The sequence below is a fragment of the Aspergillus terreus genome, genomic scaffold (genome assembly GCF_000149615.1).
Source record: "Aspergillus terreus NIH2624 scaffold_3 genomic scaffold, whole genome shotgun sequence".
Taxonomy (NCBI): domain Eukaryota; kingdom Fungi; phylum Ascomycota; class Eurotiomycetes; order Eurotiales; family Aspergillaceae; genus Aspergillus; species Aspergillus terreus.
In genome coordinates, this window is record NT_165926.1 from 1465229 (window position 1) to 1477612 (window position 12384).

Sequence of the window (12384 nt, forward strand, 5' to 3'; positions counted from 1 at the left end):
GTCAAGCCGCAGGACAAATCCGTCAGTCCATCCCACGATATCGCTCATCCCGACCTGTACAGTCCGAAAAGCACCCCCAAGATTGCAAGATTGAGAAGCCATTATTGAAAAACGCCTCGTACCAGAAATCAAAAACAAACGGGAGCGAGCCGTGATAACGGGTTCCTATAGCATAGCCCGTGCCCTCTTTCATCTTCTTCCTCGCTTCATTCTTTCCCCAACAACCATCCATGGACGTCACTCATGTGTATCTCAGGCAAATCGACGGGTATAGTAACGATGTTGTCGCGGAGGAGTGTCCCGTAAGCGACGCTCAGCTGCAGATACCAGGGTATATCTCTACCGCAGTCCCAAATCCGTCATCTCGACGCTGTCTGCCGATCCCATCCAGAGGATGTTGTTACACCTGCAAGAGCCGATTAGCGGTGTTCAAAAAGAGCCAGGTGAGCACGTCGAGTGTGCGTGCTTAACGCAGTAGCGAAAGGAGACGTACCGAATCAACACAAGACCCAGAGTACCAGTGTTCTTTCCGTCAATGTATTCCTCCGTATCCCGCAGCAGCACGTTCATGTACGAGTCAATGCTCTCCAGCTTGCCTTTGTACTCTGTTTGACCCCATTTGAGACGGATGATGAGCTCGGTGCCGACCCTAGAATCCACGTTAGACAATGCTGCACTGGAGCATAGCGAGGGATTGCGGTCGGGGGTGCGAGATCAGGATGCGTACCGAGCTTGGAGAAACGGCCGAGGGTTAACCGGTTGGAACTGCAGGAAAATCGTCAGCAAAGCCTTCAGATGGAACAATGCGCGCCGATGGGAATTATACGGCGAGGATGGAAGAATCGACAGGTCACGTACACTCATTGTTCACTGGTTGTGTTGAATATGTGAGACTGGGAGGTGGCGTGGCGGAGTATATGTGTCCAAGTACTGCAGGACACCGAGACTGACACCGACAAGACAAATGGAAGATGGAGAGCGCGTGGTCGGTCGTTGTCGAGATCGCGTGTTGCGCTGAAGGAAGAATCTCCGCTGGTGAAGTTCTGACGGGGTCCAGGCCAATCAGAGGGCTCCATCTCCCACCGCCTTGATAGCACCAATTGATACCTCAGGCATTCCACACGAAAATGTGACCAACTGAATGAACGACCTGAAGAGATATCCTGGCCTTGACATTCCTAATAACTACACAGAATGGGTCCTTAATGCGCAGACAATCACCTCACATCCATTCCACACCACATACAACATCCATCACCACATAATTAGACACGTTAGAATGCTATCATCAACTCGTATTAACAGGGCACATCGCCATCAAGCTCTGCCAACCTCCCAGGTCATCTCCTTGATAGAAACCTCGTCCCCGGCCTTTTCGTCGTAATCGTACCATTCGCCCTCGGTCAAGTCAGTGACCGTGAACGGCGTCGAAGACTCCACCCCCTTGGCCTCCCACTCGCCCTAGTAGCCTGTTAGCTTGTAGCCTCGATTCAGCAATCTTCAAACACAAACATCAGGCTTGAACTCGGTGAACTCCAGACCGCGGCAGTCGATCTCAATGATCTTCTGGCCTTTGCGCTTGTCCTCCGCCGCGTACGCATTAGGACCGGCGATGATAGATGCCGAGTGGGTTTTCTGTATAAGGTCACTCAGTAACAGGACGTGGAAGAAGTTCACTGCGACAAACCTGACAGAGCTTGCACTTCCACACAAAGTTGGCCTCTCCACGGCTTCCGGGGATCTCATGCTGTTCCTGCACCAAGCGTCAGCGTTAAATCCTGAGATCATACTTTGAAATAAAAACATGACGGATCCGCAGGAAGACATACAAACCGGTTGAAGCTGACCCAGTTCGGGTGCGTCTCCCGACACGAAGTGCATTGCACTTTGAACGTGTAGTAGTAGGGCTCGTCCTCGGTGTCCTTCGGACGGAGGTCGGTCACGCTGTACAATGTCAGTCGGGTGTTATACAGCGCATCAACTATGGGTGCGGGGAAGCGCAGCACAAGGGCTGCACGCTCGTTGAATGCTGAGTGTCGCAACAGAGAACAAAATACCAGTTACTCTTACCCGTTGAGCTCAGCAGTGAGGAGAAGAGAAAGCATCTCGTCGGATTATCAATCTGGAGGAAGTGTTGTTGTACTCTGAGGAAGATGGGAGGGATGTTGGTGGTGCGGGGAAGAATGATGATTGGCGGCGATGCCAAAGTAGGAGGGGTTAGTAAGCGATTTGCCTCGAGATCCTTCAACACCAAACAACTTGACAAGGTCCACTTGAACTACAACTACACGGACAAGTATTCGTCTAAAATATTGTATTGAGGGATATATAACAAACGCCAATAATGCTAGGTCATGATCGCTCTGAATGAGACCAGAGACCAAACGAAAAGGAAGAAAACGAGACTATATACATCACATAAACAGCGTCAGTCTTGAAATATACATTTACAGACGGCTCTGCTGAGCGTCCTGGCCAATGGGCTTCGTCGAGAAAGCATTGAAGTATGCGTTCAGGGCATCCACGGTGCCACTGCCCTCAGCCAGCTGGACAGTGCAGGCAACGTGGCTGTCAGGACGGGTGACCACAACACCACCCTTCTCAGGATCGAAGCCAAGCTTCTCGTGAGCGGCGAACTGAGCCTGGGGCACCCGGACATCCGGAATGTCGTCCGCGTAGATGTGATGGTGATAGTCACGGAGGATCTTGGGCACGGAGTCAATGTCAACCTGGTTCTTCTCGGCGGCGTAGATGACGCAGATAGTGAAGAGCTTGGAGTGCGGCTGATGGCGCTCGAAGAACGACACATCGGCGATGTCGGGGCGGCGGTGCACAGAGAGGAAGGACCGCTCCTTCTCCAGGTTGGCGGCGAGGTCGCTGATGGCCTTCTTGGTGTTGGCCTGCTTGCCGGCAAAGATGAAGATACGGAATGCACCGTTGGCAGGCACCTCCTGCTCCAGATCCACAAAGTTGGCATCGGCCAGACGGGTCACGGTCGTAGGAGTGAAAGCACGGCCGACCTTCAGCTTCACGCCGGGGACGCCGAAGAGAGGAGACTGGGCCGGGTGGCTCTCATCCCAGTTGAAGACGTTGGGCTTGTAGGCCACGCCGTATCCGGAGGTGAACTCGCAAGAAGACTTGAAGGTCTTGACGAACTCGTCCTCATCCGTGCCAACCTTGGCGACCATGTGGCTGGCCTCACCAACTTCTCCGGCAGTGGGGCGACGCTTCGAGAACAACGCAGCGTACTTGGCGTCGAAGTTCAGGAGGGTCTCGGCGATGTCCTTGCGCTCGGACTCGTAGGTGCTCAGGATGGAGCGTTCAGCTAGACCGGACTCGACGGCGTGCAGCTTCCAGGCCATGTTCAGAGCATCGTGGAAAGCAGTGTTCATACCCTGACCGGCCTTGGGGCTGTGAGTGTGGCAGGCGTCGCCGCCCATGAAGACACGCTCATCGAGGGTGTAGCGCTCGGAGATACCCTGACCGATGGGGTAGACGGAGTACCACTCAACACGGTCCCACTCGATCCAGTAGGGAGCGAGGATCTTCTTCGCGGTGGCCTGGACCTCCTCGGCGGTGGCGGTCTTTCTGGGGTTCCAGTCGGGGTCGCTGGAGGAGGCGATCTGCACGTAGAGACGAACCATGTTGTCCTCACGGGGAATAACCATGATGGAACCAGCATCGGAGTGAATGGTGCACTTGGTCTGTTCGCAGCGTGTTAGTTGACGATCACTTCCTAAAGGGAGAAATCGGGCGTACCTCAATGTCGGGGAAGTTGGTTCTCACGACACCATCCATGACACCCCAGACGTAGGCGATGGGGTCCTTGTGATGAATGGGGATGTTGAGCTGCTGGCGCACGAACGAGCGAGCGCCCTCCCCGCTGAAGAGGTACTTGGTGCGAACCGTCTCAATAACGTTGGTGTCAATGCACTTGAGCTGGACTTCGACGGGGTAGGTCTTGTCCAAGCCATCGTTCTTGAATCCGACGATGGTCCAGGGTCTCTCGATGGTGCCGCCAGCCTTTTCGATCTCATCGATGAACACGCGCTCGATCTTTCCCTGGTGGACGAGGGTGGTGAAGGGGTAACGGGTGTCAATGAAACGGGGGCAGCTAGGCCAGCTACCGGTGCGATGAATACCCTTGCCCCCGGGCAGAGGGTCCCAGAAAGCCACATCGTAGACCTTGGCGGGGTGGTAGGCCATGATCTGACGCTTCAGACCGAGGTTGCGCAGAATCTCGGTGGAACGGGGCTGGATGCCATCGGCACGACCGGTGGCCGTGGGAACGGGGCGGTTATCGATGTGCTTCACCTTGTAACCCCATCGCGACATGCAAAGGGAGAGAAGGATACCGACGGGGCCGGCACCGATGATGACAATGTCATACTGGTTATCGGAAGGAGCCATGGTGAGGATGGGAGGAGGAAAGATGTGCGGGGAGAATGTGGTGTAACAGGATGGGTATCTCAGTAGGGGTGGTTCAAATCAAATACCATCACCCGTTGTCCTTCACCTCAGAAAATATAAAGAAAGAGGAACAAGATGATAGAGAGAGAAATGTTGAGACATGACTGGGGATGTGAGAGTTCATATATAAGTCGCCAAAGAGCTGGGGAAACGGACCCATCCAGAAGGCCAGAGGTGGCTGACGGAGAAGCATAACGGCAGTGAGCATCGGCTGGATCGTGGAGAGAGAGAGCGAGTTCGTCAGCGAGCGTCACGTCAGAGGCAGCAACCAGACTGCGGGGAGGAATGCCGCTGTCGATTCCGAGCGTTCCAGCACGGCGGCGGAAACGAGACTCGGTAAGTGGAGAGACGTCACGTGCCTTGGACGGTGTCGGCAGAGTCCCCGGGAGTTCGCATTCCTGACCATCTGATTGGCGCAGGGCATGCCGGTTATCCTTTGCCTTCTCCACTGGTCTTTCATCTGGCATCTGGATGGGGTGGTGAAATTGTATGAATTATGAACTAACATTTAACTACTCTTGTAGTTATTACGGAGTAGGATATCATACGGATGCTCTTTACAGAGTCTTCATAGGATCTCTCAAACCCTATAGATACTAGATAGATCCCCCTTACATACTTATAAACTATCAGAACCCTAAACCTACCGAACACATCACATCCATCACCAGGACAAGTTCGAGTCTCCCATATACCTTAGTGACCTTGACCTTACCCTCATATTACCCAATCTGGTCACCACATCCGATTCTCCCGACGAAGGCGGTTCCGGCATGTTATTCCGAATTCCACACTTCCCGTCACCATTGCCTTTGCGTGGCCGATCCAACATTCGTCCATGCGCAGACCCTCCACAGCGGAACCTCGCCCCACGCCTCAGGCCCTACTCCAGGTTATTTCTCTTAAGGTCCATCCCGCGGGCAATGAAGCTCGGCTTTTTTGATCCTCTGGGGCTGTCTCCCCTTCCCGCACTCCTCCCCGAGCTCCCGGTGTAGGCGCGGGAGATTCCCAGGTCCCGTACTCCAATCCGATGCTTCAGCAGTTGTCTCATATCTTTTTCCATCAGAGCTTTATCCAGTGACTGGGGATATTGCGCTCTCATTCGGCTTGTATTCACGGAATGTCCTTCGGATCTTAAACTTGTTCTCGTCCATATTCAATACATCTCCAAGATTTGATACATACTTCTACAAAGGAATCGGCCATTAAGGCTCCCCGAACGTTCAGGAACCGGCTATCACTACCAACTGGCTTTTGGTGGTGGTTGTTAGGTAGATACTGAGCTTGTATTGGTCGTGGCTTCAGTTGATGAATGCCTACAACACACAGAATCGTGCAGCCAGTGAATGCTCTCTGGATAAGGACTGAGTGGAATGAGTACCACGAGAGCCAGTTCGTGCAATGCGCTATGAATCTCCTCCCATGATTAATGCAGATATGGATAATTAATGAATTCATATTACGTGTACCTACTCCGCACATGCTAGCTACCTAGGACTTAGGTAGGTACCGGGTAGGTGCTCGGAAATACCCCGGAATGGTCAATATGGAACATAGGATGACACAACTATCACATAGAGAAAAGATATACTATGCATAAGCTCCCTGGGACCTTGATATAATTACAAGTGGCTGTTATTGCGCACGAGGAAAGTCTTGGACTTGGTAGTTCACTGTCTAAATGGGCTACTACACTATCCTGAAAGGATACCGTTGGCGTCTCCGGTATGCCGAGGGATCTGCTCGCGTCTGCCATCTCGGGTCGTCTGTCGGGACTCTCCTCTGCTTCTCTATCTATAACGATTTTATTTCTTTAATACCAATACTTACCCTGAATTCTCATTCTTCTTTTATAGTCATGCGGATTTTCTAGATACTTTAGATATCTAATAATATATTAACTAGAAGACAGAGGATATAGTTTTCAGAGAATAGAATCTCTATAAGCCCTCTCATTAAAGATTTTGAATTATTCTACTTCTTTTTTTAACTTATTCGCGGACGGACAGAGCACGAGGAACGGAAAACAGGCCTCGGACAGGCGAAGCTGGATGGGCGTCGGTATCAGTATGCCAGGCTCTGAGAGGCTCTCCGAGGTTGATGGCGCGGCCAAATCGGCTAGAGAAGAACCATCGTGCCCGCATGGAACGGCGAGACTTCGGATCGAAATGAATAGCGATGGGAACTACGGTGCTTGATGGGGTTGATTGCATTTGTGCACTGGACTGGCGTTATGATGCTCTACTTGTGTATGTGATATGGACATTACCTAGGGGCATGCTGATATATATGTATTCACCGCTTAGCTGCATCTAATCCTTCCAAAAAGCGCATGTTTCCTAATCATCTTGGATGCCAAAAGGTGCCACCCTGCTCTTCGAGAAACTGCACTAGCCTATGAGACTTGCGATTGGATGCCCACCACATGGCTGTTCGCCACGTACGGTCTGTTGCGTGGACATTCGCCCCCATCTCTACCAAAACCCTCGCTGTCTTCTCAGAACCACTACGCGCGGCCACTATGAGAGGCGTCATCCCCACCGCATCTTCCGCTTCTAGGTTGGCACCGTTCTGAATGAGCGCCTTTGCAACTTGGCTGCTGTTGCTCTGGGCAGCAATGCAAAGAGGCGTATATCCTGATGCATCTGGAGTTTCCAATTTTGCCCCTCGGCCGATCAAGTACTCCACAACTTCTGTACTGTCGTTCGCCGCAGCTAGTCCCAGGGCCGTTCGTCCCTTGTCCTTGGTTTTAGACTCCAGATCTGCTCCTAGCTCAAGCAGATATTGAATGGTTTCGAGCTTTCCTTTCATCGCCGCGTATAAGAATGGCGTTGCTCGGAGCTTGTCGGTGACATTTGGATCGGCACCGTTCTCAATCAGCATTCGAACTAATTCAGTATTGCCTGTGGCAGCGGCATGGATGATAGGCGGCCTTCCCCTGCGATCTCTGGTATCCAGCTTAGCACCCTTTTGTACTAGCAGGTGAGCAATACCGCTTTGGTTATTCCAACAGGCCTCCATCAGTGGTGTAAAATTGACATCGTCCTGTGCATCAGGGTTGGCGCCTCTTTCAAGTAGAAGCTGCGCAATGCCCTGATGCCCATTCTCTGCCGCATGTGCAAGTGGCGTTTTCAGGTCTTCGTCCCGTTCGTCGACTTGAGCACCATTGTCTAAAAGTAGCCTGGCCATGGTCAAATTTCCATTTATTGCAGCACATATGAGTGGTGTTCTGCCACGATGCCGATCAAGATGCTCCAAGCCAACCTCCTTTTCAACGAGCAACTGCACTATCTCCTGATAGCCGGACTCCGCTGCAACGAAAAGCGGTGTTTTGCCGTGTTTATCGACAACATCAGCTTTGGCTCCGTGGTCAAGAAGTAGCTTTACTATGCTTGTATGTCCTCCCTGTGCTGCACGGAAAACCGGAGTCATGTTGTCATAGCAGCAACGATTAACATCGGCAGCCTCTTGAAGCAACAGCTTCACTATCGCCATGTGCCCGTTCATTGCAGCGTACGCAAGGGGAGTTCTGCCGGAATTATCGGCCTTCTCGACATCTGCGCCCTTTTGAATGAGAATCCGAGCTATGCCCTCCTCGGCTGCATCCGCCGCCAGTGAAAGAAGAGTTTGCCCGAGCCAATGCTCTGCATTTGGGCTGCATCCATCTTCCACAAGCCGCCGAACAAGTGACCAAAGCTTGTTCTTTGCTGCTTGTGCTGCCAATTCGTCCGCTTTCTTGCCTTGCACATGAACACCCCTGGCAACGAGCATCTCCGCTAAGGAGCCATGCCCGTATAGTACCGCTCTTTCCAAAAGACTTTCTAAGTTCGTGGAAGCGAGGTTCACCCCGTTGCGAACAAGAATCTCCACTGGTTGTACGTTGTTGACCTGCAGGGTATCCTCCAATGCGTCAGGGTCTCTGAGCGCTGCGCCATTTGCTATAAGTGACCGCACCATATCTTCTTGTCCATTCTGTGCAGCAGTAAGAAGCAGTTCCTCCGAACCTTGTATCGTTGTATCGGCCGTGAGCAGCTCGACCACCTCTTGATGACCATTTCGTGCCGCATAAACTGCTGGTCCTTTCCCACGATTATCCAGAATATGCAAACTGGCCCCTTTTCCCAGAAGGGTCCTGACCGCCGCTGCCCTTCCATGAAAGGATGCATGGAAAAGAGCCGTGAAGCCGTTCTTGTCCTGCGCGTCCAACTCTGCCCCCCGATCTGCTAGGAGGCACACAACTGCTGGATGGCCCCTGCCCGCAGCATATGCTAGTGGAGTCACCCAGCTGTGTGATTCCGTTTCCAATGTAGCACCATTCTCAATTAGATAATCCACAACATCTTCGTGTCCCATTTCTGCAGCACAAGATAGTGATGTTTGTCCGAGACTGTTGCTGGCTTCCAGATTCGCTCCCTTTTGGAGTAGGGTTTGGACATACTCGCGGTTCCCCATCTGCGCTGCATAGACTAGAAGAGCATCTATATCTTCAGAGGGAGTAGAGAGTGAACTATGAAGCTCTTCTTCATTTGAGCCTTCATCATCAGACTCGTCTTCAGCGTCATCTTCAGAATCGACTTCAGAGTCGTCCTCAGCAGAATCGTCTTTCTCATCGAGGCTGTCTTCGTCGAAATCGCCTTCGCCATCCGTAGCACTATTGTTCGATGTATTATATCCATCAGGCACAATTTCTTCATCAGGAGTGTCGTCCCTGGACGAGGAGCGCGCAGCTTCAATAACTCCAGAGTTAGGCATCATGTCCTTGTCGAACGATATAGGATTTCCCACAAACAAGGCCGGTCTGCGATGACTAGAAAGGAAAATAGAAGCGTCAAAGGACCGCAAAAACGATCTAGCCTTGCCAATCCTATCGTCTCCGAAGAATCCGGCTCAAAGGATAACTGCAACCCAATCGTCTAGAAATGCTGCTGCTGAGATGCAAGTCAGCCGCCATGGATGCGCCACAATGTGGCCATTTGCAGTGCAGCCAGGCAGATGTGTATGCTTAGTTGGCAGCCTTTCATAAATGCCGGCTCCCCTTGGATTGCCAGTGTCAGCATGTGCGTTTGGCAAGATACCAAAGGCCACTCAACCACAAGCTTGTGTCATTATCATCACCTATACTATCGATCGGTAGGCTGCCATGCAGAAAATTACATTTTCCTGTGACTACTTCAGAAGGGAAGAAGATTTTAATGCCTACCATGACCTTCCTGTGCAGTATCGTCAATGGGCCGATTATGAGGCTCACCCGGTATACCGGGAAGTATTCAAACAGATACTCCAGCAGACAGCCGAAGAATCTATCAAAGATTCATGGTCTTGTGAGGAGGAGACCCCCCAGTTCTTGACCAAGCTTTTCAGGCAGTATAAGAAACGCATCGTGCCCAGGACGCTTCCATTCTCAAAGATATGTGAGGCGTGTTCTACGCTCGACGTACTTACGGAGGACTTCGAGCACGAAGTGAATCTTGCGACTCTAAGACAGATGGCAACAACCTGCGCCCTCTGCAGGTTGCTACTCAAGTGTTCTCTACGGTTTGACCTGGGGGGTCTGCCGAAATTCACTTTAGCCCGAGAAGATTCCACGCTATATATTGTCGGATTTGGAGTCATACTGAAGATATGCGTTGATCCTGGTATGGTCCGACGTATGCTGATTGGGCCTATGCTTACACTTCGAAACAGGAGCCAGGGGTGTATATCCCAAGATACAATCCGGATTCCCAACTATCGCAGGTGCAGGAAGTTCGGCGCACATTTCGTTGGTGCGGCAATGGATTTCAGAATGCAACAAAGAGCATGACTGTATGCTGGCACGGGCCGATGACAATGTTTATGATGACAATGTCCCTCCTGCTGGGCTCTGTATCTTCCACGCAGGGTGATTGACGTAGGAAAAGGAAACAATTCCCGCGCGATTCGTCTTTACGAGCCAAGTCCAGGAGAAACAGGCAAGTATATCACACTATCGCACTGATGGGGCGACCCCCGGCTGCATCCGACGTTCTGCACCTACAGGTGCAATCTGGAAAGTCGACTCCAAGGCATTGACTTTGATGAACTGCCGAAGACATTTCAAGATGCAGTCATTATGACCCGGGCACTCGGTGTACGATATCTCTGGATCGACTCGCTCTGCATTGTTCAACCGCACTTAGCCCACTGGGATACCGGCCTCGAGGACTGGAACGTCGAAGCGAAGAAGATGGAGACATACTATAATCTAGCGTATTGCACCATTGCCGCCACGTCCGCAAGCGGGTCGTCAGATGGGTTTTTGAAGCCCCGAAAAGCCGCCGACTTTGTCAAGTTGCGTGGGAAGTTCAGCAGTCCGTTATATGTCTACGAGAACATTGATCATTTTGAAGACGACGTTATGGAAGGGGGCTTGAACAAGCGCGGCTGGGTCTTCCAGGAGCGAGCGTTGTCGCGTCGAATCATCCACTTCACGTCCACTCAGACGTATTGGGAATGTGGGAAAGGTGTGCGGTGCGAGAGCCTGGGAAAAATGAGCAAGTAAGACTTTAATAATCCATCGAAGTAACGAGTGGGAGATTCTAATCCCTTGATATAGTCCAAGAGCGCTCCTGATGTCCGATGCTCATTTTCCACACTTTGTGGAAAACCGACCGGGGAAAAGCCAAATGCGACTGTTTCAAGAGCTGTACACCAAATACACGACTCTTGACTTAACATCACCCAGTGACCGGTCAGTGGCGGTTCTTGGCCTGGAGGAACGACTGTCTCGCGTGTTTAGGACAGACGCGCAGTACGGCACCGTCCAAAACTACCTCCACCGTAGTCTTCTTTGGCGACGGCGCCAGGACAAACTTCATCCTATTGAATATCCCGGATAATCGGCCGATTCCATCGTGGTCTTGGATGGCGCGGTATGGCCAGATTGAATACATGGATATCCCGTTTGGGGAGGTCGAATGGAATATGTCTGTTCAATGCGACTTTTCCAGCCGTGAACTGAGCGGGATCTGCTTCAATGTCCTCCTCGATAACATCCATAACAAGGAAGACCTAATCTTCGATGATCCAGAGGAGGGCGAAAAACTAACCAAGGTTGATTGCATTTTGCTCGGGAAACGGTACGTGGCAGAGGTCATTCCGGGACAGCAAGGCGTTCAGGACCACCAGGAAGCTCATCTTGGCTTATACTACGTCCTACTTGTGGTACCCGTACCTGCAGATGGCAGGCAGAACGTGTATGTGAGGGTTGGGGTTGGTTCTTTTGGTGTTATTGCTCTAGGGCGCACACTGTCCCGAGGGCAAATAATCTGATACATGATTCTCCGGTCACTTTCAAGTTTCAGTAATCACAGTTTCCGTAGTCACACTCTTTATGAGAGGTGGTGAATTCCTTCGGGCGTCGACGGGCTCATAGATTTTTGCTCAATAATAGGGTATCATATGCGCCCACGGAGACTATCGAGCCACCATATGATCTATCCAATGCCCTTATTTATATCTCAGGGTCGCTTCTCATTCGTTAGGCGTTTGTATACTGCATATATTATCGTCCACTAGTCTGTAGATCACGTATATTCAGAAACCGCCCTCTTGTGCAGATGGATATACATGGATGTTATCTGTCAATTGGAGACAGCCAATACAACAGGGAGCGTGAATAAATCTGTTCGCGAGCCCTCGGGACTGTCTTGTGTTCTGGTCGTGACCTCTACTCCCAACACCGCACCAACACGCTGCCTAATTCCAGCACAATCCTATTGTTGATTCATTCAATCTTGATTGTTCAGTGAATAGGCCAGCGTATTCAGAGTCTCCCATTGTTGCAATGAAGGCCATTCACACACAAACCTTCACTCTATTCATCCTGAAATGATATAACTCCCCTGATTGGTCAGGATCTATACACAGTCAATAACATTCTCTGAATAGAGACAA

At 51.3% G+C, this 12384-nt stretch overlaps 4 protein-coding genes across 4 annotated transcripts; 1 reads left to right on the forward strand and 3 right to left on the reverse strand.

Annotated features, from left to right (window-relative positions):
- Positions 1-1317: 1317 nt before the first annotated feature.
- ATEG_02416 (CXXC motif containing zinc binding protein) lies at positions 1318-1746 on the reverse strand (the record flags this gene model as incomplete). The annotated part of the gene is made up of 2 exons (XM_001211594.1): positions 1318-1461; positions 1513-1746. The coding sequence occupies 2 exons, from the start codon at positions 1744-1746 to the stop codon at positions 1318-1320; spliced, it is 378 nt and encodes a 125-aa protein (XP_001211594.1).
- Positions 1747-2447: 701 nt separating this feature from the next.
- On the reverse strand, positions 2448-4410 carry ATEG_02417 (putative FAD monooxygenase; the record flags this gene model as incomplete). The annotated part of the gene is made up of 2 exons (XM_001211595.1): positions 2448-3704; positions 3760-4410. The coding sequence occupies 2 exons, from the start codon at positions 4408-4410 to the stop codon at positions 2448-2450; spliced, it is 1908 nt and encodes a 635-aa protein (XP_001211595.1).
- Positions 4411-6461: 2051 nt separating this feature from the next.
- On the reverse strand, positions 6462-9222 carry ATEG_02418 (ankyrin repeat domain-containing protein; the record flags this gene model as incomplete). The annotated part of the gene is made up of 2 exons (XM_001211596.1): positions 6462-6655; positions 6915-9222. The coding sequence occupies 2 exons, from the start codon at positions 9220-9222 to the stop codon at positions 6462-6464; spliced, it is 2502 nt and encodes an 833-aa protein (XP_001211596.1).
- A 1339-nt stretch (positions 9223-10561) lies between these two features.
- ATEG_02419 (uncharacterized protein) lies at positions 10562-11327 on the forward strand (the record flags this gene model as incomplete). Its single annotated transcript, XM_001211597.1, has 2 exons — positions 10562-10986; positions 11045-11327. The coding sequence occupies 2 exons, from the start codon at positions 10562-10564 to the stop codon at positions 11325-11327; spliced, it is 708 nt and encodes a 235-aa protein (XP_001211597.1).
- Positions 11328-12384: the final 1057 nt, after the last annotated feature.